This window comes from Rhinopithecus bieti, unplaced genomic scaffold, assembly GCF_001698545.2.
Source record: "Rhinopithecus bieti isolate Rb0 unplaced genomic scaffold, ASM169854v2 scaffold_82361, whole genome shotgun sequence".
Classification (NCBI taxonomy): Eukaryota; Metazoa; Chordata; class Mammalia; order Primates; family Cercopithecidae; genus Rhinopithecus; species Rhinopithecus bieti.
In genome coordinates, this window is record NW_016830492.1 from 193,513 (window position 1) to 201,501 (window position 7,989).

Consider the following 7,989-nt stretch of genomic DNA (forward strand, 5'->3'; position numbering starts at 1 on the left):
AAAAAAAAAAAAAAAAAAAAGACCATCAATGGAAGGGTTTATTTCTGCACTCTCGATTTTGTTTCTTTGATTTATATGTCTATTTTTATGTCAGTGCCACACTGTCTTAATTACTATAGTTTTACAATAAGTTTTGAAATTTGGAAGTATGAGTCCTTCACATTTTTTTCATCAATATTATTTTAACTGTTACGGGTTTCTTGCATTTCCATATGAGTTTTAGGATCAGCTTATCAACCTCTGCAAAAAAGACAAATGGAATTTTCATAGGGTTTGCACCACATCTGCATATCAATGTGGGGAGTATTGCCATCTTAATAATATTAAGGTTTTCGATTCATGAATTTGGGATATGGGATCTTTATTTGTTTAGATCTTTTATTTCTTTCAATGATGGTTTGTATAATAGTTTCCAGTGTACAAGTCTTACGTTTCTTTCTTTTCTTTTCTTTTTTTTTTTTTTGAGACACGTCCTCGGTCTGTCACCCAGGCTGGGGTGAAGTGTTGTGATCTTGGCTCACTGCAACCTCTGCTTCCCAGGTTGAAGTGATTCTTATGCCTCAGCCTCCCGAGTAGCTGGGATTACAGGCATGCACCACCACACCCAGCTAATTTTTGTATTTTTAGTAGAGACTTTTGCCATGTTGGTCAGGCTGGTCTCGAACTCCTGGACTCAGGTGATCCGTCCACCTTGGCCTCCCAAAGTGCTGGGATTACAGGCTTGAACCACCACACCCAGCCTTACATTTCTTTTGTTAAATTTTTTCATAAATATTTTTATGCTATTTCATTGTAAATGGAATTATTTTCTTAATTTTATTTCTGGATTGTTCATTGCCATATGGAGGACTTTTGGTTTTTCTATTGTGGTAACATATACATAATGTAAAATTTATCATTTTAACTATTCTGAAGTATACAATTCACTGGCATTAAGTATATTCATAGTATTCAGTGTTTTGTAACCATCTTCACTATCTATTTCCAGAATTTTTTCATCATTCCAAGTAGAAACTCTCTACTCCTTGAGCAATAAGTCCCCATTACCCCTACCTCCAGCCCCTGGTAACCTCTACTGTACTTTTTGTCTCTCGGAATTTACTTATTCTAGGCACCTCATATAAGTGCAATCACATAATGTTTGTCCTTTTGTGTCTGGCTCATTTTACTTAGCATGTTTTCAAGATGTATCCATGTTATAGCATGTATCAGAATTCCATTCCTTTTTATGACTGAATTATATTTCATTGTATGTTTATACCACATTTTGTGTATACATTCATTTATCGATAGAACTTGAGTTGTTTCTAGCGTTTGGCTATTGTGAATAATGTTGCTATGAACATTGCTATACAAGTATAAGTGTCCAGTTGAGTCCCTGCTTTCAGAGTTCTGCTGGATGTATACTTAAGAGGAGAATTGCTGGATCATATGGTAATTTTTTGTTTAATTTTGGGAGTAACTAACAGGCAAACTATTTTCCACAGCAGCTGAACCATTTTACATTCCTACTAGCAATGGACAAGTGTTTCAATTTCTCCATATTCTCACCAACACTTGTTATTTTCCTTTTTTTTGATAAGTCATCCTAATAGATGTGAATATTGTTTTAAACTAAGAATTAAACTGCATCTAACAATCTTTTAATGGTAGATCCCTCAGATCAGTGTATAGAAAGTGTGTTTCATTGAAAAGAAAGTCAAGGAAAATTGTGAATTTTCTCTATTCAGCTTTGTTTCCTTAGTAAAATAATTATAATAATTCCTTATTTAATTATAGTAATTTCCATAATTTGTTATAGTTGAGGATAAATCTTCAATGTAAGGCTGGGCTTTTTAGAAGTGGAGTATTTTAAACTTTTGTATCTATCATTTTAAAGTTTGGAAAATATAACTCTTCCTATATTTTCTGTGACATTAAAGACAACAGAAACCAGTGGTAGAACTCTGCCAGACAAGGGTGAAGAGGCCTGTGGATATTTCTTGAACCCTTCCTTGTCACCAGAATGTTCACCAACAACCACAAAAAAGAAAACAGAAGACATTAGTGACCTCCCCTGTGAAAGTCAAAGAAGCATACCTCTCGCTGTGACTGATGCTTTAGAGCATATTATGGAACAACTCAATGTTTTGACACAGGTGGGCATGACACAGGTTGCATGCATTGCACTTGGGGGTAAGATACACAAAACAATTCTGGATGCAGCAAGTTGTAGAACTAGCAGAGCAGGGGAAATTTTTCTGTACTAGCAAAGCAAACTCAAGGTGGCAATGCCCTAAAGAAGATCTTGTAGAGATAAACTCGGAGCCTATGCATTTGTATGTGCACATGCACACACACACACACACACACACACACACTTTAAGCCATTCGTAAAAACTAATTTAGAGCCATAAGAAAAACGTATTGGGAGTAACCATTTCTGGTTAGTATGAAAATTGCCAATGTTTGTAGTTTTTTACTCTGAAAATATTCTCACTGTCCAGTATTTAACTTCTCTTATCCCAAAGCCTCTTACATTGATGCAGTGATCTTCCAGGCCTGATGGTTTTGCATTCCCATGTTAGAATATTACCCAGTTTTTGGAGGCCAGTTTACCTTTGCAAAGAAAAATACAGTGGATCTTAAATAATATACCAAAATTCTTGGTTACAAGGTATAGACATAATGTAAGGGAAGTGGTATTTTGAAATGGATACACCAAAGGTTTCTCTTCCAGCTCTGTTGATTCATTGTTCCTTTGAATAAGTCTTCTCTTGTTCCTCTTTGATGTGTAGAATGAGAATACTAGATACTAATATTTGTTGGAATGGACAGTAGCAAGTTATATAAAAAGATGGTAAAATATGAACTACAGAGATGTCAATGACTTGTCCAGAAAAAAAATTTCAAATAGAAATAACTTTTGCATAGAAATCACCCAATTGGTTCTCAACCCTGACTGTCCACTATAATCATTAGGACAGCTAAAAAACGTACATATACCTGGTTTTCACCTACAGAGAGTCCATTTCCATTGGTCTGGGATAAGGCCCTAGCATCAGTCTTTTAAGAACTCCCATATGATTCTGTTTTACAGCCAGTGTTGAAAATCACTAATTTAAGTGAATATTTTTATCCTGTAGATGTCACCTCAGGGCCTTTGGAGGCATCTGACAGATTGTGCGAAAGAGCCATGTGAGAACTTGGAGTCATCATATGATTTGCTCAAAGAAAATCATGTTAAAAATCACTTAGTTTCATTTTCTAATATTGTATTATACGTGACTTTCTCTGTATTTATCAGACATCTCTTTTCCTTAAAGGCCATTGCCCTCTTCACTTTATGTCAAATTTAGTTGTAGTTGGTTTGTTTCCTATATTGCCATAACTTCCTCACCTAAACTGTTACCTTTCAACATTCAGTCCTCATTAGGGTCTCTCCGAGTGAATCTTTCCATTCCCTGGTCTTTCAGTTTCATGACCTATTTCTCCTCCTTTTTACCGGATTCAAAGCTAAATAAATCACTTTAAGCTTTATTGAATTTCTGTATGATTTTTAATATTTAGGGAATGGATTCATTTTACATATTAAAAAGGTTAGAAGCAGGCACAACACACTTGCAAAAGGGGAGCAGTGACTCTGTGGGCAAGCAGCAAGTAAAATAAATACATTCTGATTTACTTTAATTACAGGTGACTTAACAACACCTAACTAAGTTGGAGGGTGTTTATCGTTAATGAACTATAATTAGAAATACATTTAAATGAAATTATGTTTTAGATGGTAGACAGATGGAGTTAACCCGTTTTTAAAGGTGTTAATAATGTATAAATAACTTTTAGCATTTGGAACTGTGATAATGTATGTGTCTGAAGGGCTGGGCACAATGGCTCACACCTATAATCCCAGCACTTTGGACCTCTGAGGCAGAAGGATTGCTTGAGCCCAGGAGTTCAAGACCAACCTGGGCAATGCAGTGAGACCCCATTTCTTCTTTTATTTTTTTATTATATAGAGACAGGGTCTCGCTATGTCGCCTAGGCTAGTCTCAAACTCCTGGGCTCAAGTGACCCACCCAGCTTGGCCTCCCAAAGTGCTAAGACCTCATTTCTGCAACAACAGCAACAACAAAATTAATTAGCCAAGCAGGGTGGCATGCACCTATGATCACATCTACTCAGGAGACTGAGGTGGGAAGATCGCTCGAGCCCACAAGACAGAGGTTGCAGGGAGCTAAGATCAAGCCATTAACACTCCAGACTAAGACCCTGTCTCAAAAAAAAAGTGTCTAATAAAATGCTTGGCACATAGTAAGCACTCAATAAATGGTAGAATGTATTAACAGCATCGCTATTATTTTTAATTAGTAATGATCTATAGATTGTATAAAACATGAAAAGGCAAAAGCTATTAAATAATATCTTTAAAAATTGGTTACATTCAAAAGATGATAGGGATTCAATTTTTTTTATCTTAAAACTGGTTGACTAAATACCAAGCAAGTGTCATGTGTTTCCTACATGAACTCTACCATTAGGTAACCACGTAGTAGATGAGGAAAATGTCTCTTATTTATTAGTTATCCCAACTAACAAAATGTTTTAATGATAGAATTAGAATATCATCATTTGCAATCTCCAGGAATTAATAGATGTAGACATTGAGTCACTATGACATTCATGAGAAATGACCAAACATTATTAATCTGCCTTCTAATCAGAGAACAGGCCACCACCTGTAGTCTTTCCAAGGCATCTAACCTGATCAAGCCTTTGGATCCAACAGCCAACTTAGATAATATATAGAAGATGGAAGAACAGGCTGAGCTGCACCCTGAGTGTGCAGTTTCAGAGCTTGTCAAATGGCCTGAGCTTATCAACAGACGAATTGTAAAGAAAAGAGAGGGAGAGGGTGGGCACCTGTAAATTAAGAGAGACTTTAAGTGACACATTAAGTCTTGAAATGGGAAAGAAAATTATAGTGTCTAGGGATGTGCACCTGAGAAATAAAACCATAAAGAAAGCAATCATTTTAAAGGTCAGGATAGTGGCTGTTACAGAGGGTGGGCAAGGAGGTCACGTGGTAGGCACATGGAAGGCTCCTCTGGGGTGGCTGGCAGAGTCTAGTTCTTGCTATGGGTGATGGTTTTGAGGATGTATTTCTTATAAGAGTCCATTAAATAACACAAGTACCTTGTGTGGGTTCCTGAATAATCTATTTTATAATAAGAAGTTTTTTAAAAAAAAAAAAAAGATACAAAAGAATGAAGACAGAGTAGCCAATATCACAAAAAATTAGATTTCCCAAGTTTAACATATGTATAAAGCATATTTTAACATTTTATATATATACATATGTGTGTTTGTATATGTATTCTGGATGTGTTCTAACTCCTTTAGCTAATAAGTGAGTACAGGATTATTCAAACCATGTGTGTCCAGTACTAGCATAAACATTTTACATGCATTATTTTATTCAATCCTCCTAACAACTCCACGAGGAAATATTAGCATCTTCTGTGTGAGGGCACTGGAGGCGATTGTTATGACATTTTCAAAGCAATCGAGCCATCCATCTGCGGTGCTATAGGTATGGTTTGCCATGGATTGGATTATGACAGAATGAGTAGTGATGACATTTCAGTGGCATCTGGCTGGCATGTGGAATTTGGCACCCCTCCCCTTCTCCACTAAGTGTGTAGCTTATGGCACCACTTAGAACACTGTGTGGCTTCTTCCCTGGTTTTGATGCTTTGGAAGATCAGGCATAAGAGGTCTGATCTTTTGCTGCTTTTTTTCTCAAACACATCAGTTTGGGTTTTTTTTTTTTTCTTTCTTTCTTTCTTCTCTTTTCTCCAACTGCTTGATAATGCCTTGCCCTGTGGTTGGGCCCAGAAGCAAAGCAAGTTCTCGGGCTCATTTTTGAGTCAACTTCTTAGTAGAAAGGTGGGCATCCCAGTTCTAAAAAGGATTTCCTATGCAGAGATTGTCATTGTCATCCTCACCTTCCTATGCAGAGATTGTCTTTGTCATCCTCACCACCAGAGGACCAGGCATTGATTATTTTGTCCTCCTTTTTGCAGACTGTTTCAATCTTGGAGCAGCGACTGACTTTGACAGAGGATAAGCTGAAAGACTGCCTTGAAAATCAGCAAAAGCTTTTCAGTGCTGTCCAACAGAAAAGCTGAATAAAAAAATCATTTTCATTTGTTGGGCAGAGGCACAATAAATGAACAAATGTACATACACTCAGGAAGGTAGTACAAGATACTCCACACAACACGACCATGTGCTATTTATCATGGCATTTCTTAAAAGGGTGAGCAACAGAACAAAAGGCAGAAAAGGCATATCTAAGGACTAATGTAAACACACAAATCAATGTGAAGGACTAATTTAAATTACTATCATTTATGATTGCAGTAATAAAGTGATAAGCATTCAAGCAACTCTGTATTTTCCCCATATTATTTTAAATGTCCATTTTCATTTCTAGGCCAAATCCTGCCAGGAAAGTAACCAAATCTCTGGATATCACTGTTAAGTCATTTCAGATTGACCATATTCAGACAGTCATGGGGTGAAATAATTTACTTACCTCCAAAATAGCATCCTACATGCAAATAATGAGTTATTGATCTGACTTGTTTTATTTCTTTCTGTCCAAAATAAAATTATCCTTTCTTACTAATGCCTTGAAAGGATGAACGAATAAAAATTCCCAGACCACAGAATTTCCACAGCAAGAATACACTTATTTTAATTAACAATAGCACAGATATGGCATAGAGCAGTGGGCTTTTTATTTAATTTATGGTGTACTTTGTTTATCCATTGGCCAACCTGAAGGAAATGAAACTCACCTGTCTATCACAGATGACTGTGCTGAATGATTTGGGTTGTATCTGATCATGGTTCACAAAAATTATGTTAGTGTGTTTTCAGTATGCTAAAAAGTCAGAGTGATGCAACAGCAATATTTAAAAATATACACACATGTATGTACACATGCTTCAGAAATATTGTTGCTTAGGATGATTTGAGCAGCTAAATAGTAAGTACTTTTTAAAATTTTTGCATCATCGTCTTCCTATTTAATGAATTGTGATTTAAAACAAAATGAAAATGAGCCAGGTAGTCTAAAAGATCCTGGTTACAAATTAAGAATTTTGTTTTATTTTTAACCAAATTGAGATTAAATTGAAGAAAAGCAAGCAAATTAATTTCAGCTTCATTATCAACCTGTATCAAGAACAAAAATGGGAGGAGGTGTCCACATTTATGGTGCTTATAGGTAACATGGGGGAAAATGCTATTCTGTGTTTTGGAAAAGAAGAAATAGTGCTGTCCTATTTATTTCTATATTTAGAAATTTTTCTCAAAGAAATTTCAATTGTATCTATGAGGTGGGTTTCTAAGTATCTTACTGTGTGTTATAAGTGCCTTTTTATATCATTCTAAGTGTGAGCTTCTGGACATTTTCAAGAGCTTACAAAAACTAAGTGGCATTGTATTTTTATAACCTCATTGAGAAGACTAAGAAATGAAATTTCCTATCAATTTTGTTCACTTTGTCGTGCTTGAAACAATAAAGACATTTTGCTTTAAAAGAAAAGTTGTTCCTTTTTTTTTTAAATGATTAAAACCCAGAAGTACTAAACATCTTATCATCCAGCTCACTCAGTCTTTAATATGTGAGGATCTTCTGGAGAACTTGTCAAAACAGTTTCCTGGGCCCTATCTCCAGAGCTGACTCCATGCATCAGGTGGGGCCCAATCATTTGCATCTCTAACAATCTCATAGGTGATGCTGATGCTTGTGGTCTGAGGTGCACACTTTAGGAACCACCTGTAGCCACTTCTTACAACCTGATGTTGCCAGACACTTTTTATAGTCATCACAGAACTTTATAAGTGATATAAAAATAGTGATGATATAAATGCAGATGCCTTGAAACTTTTTCAACAGACTCAATTTTCTAACTCCCCTCTTTACTTATCTGGTTA

The 7,989-nt window shown here is 35.9% G+C and overlaps 1 protein-coding gene across 1 annotated transcript in view; it reads left to right on the plus strand.

Moving 5' to 3' along the window:
- The window catches only part of POC1B (POC1 centriolar protein B), a 113,543-nt gene extending 105,946 nt beyond the window's left edge, over window positions 1–7,597 (plus strand). Inside the window, 2 exon segments of the mRNA XM_017865567.1 lie at window positions 1,923–2,138; window positions 6,066–7,597. Coding sequence (XP_017721056.1) covers window positions 1,923–2,138; window positions 6,066–6,170 — 321 coding nt within the window. The 3' untranslated portion in view covers window positions 6,171–7,597.
- The last annotated feature ends 392 nt before the right edge of the window (window positions 7,598–7,989 follow it).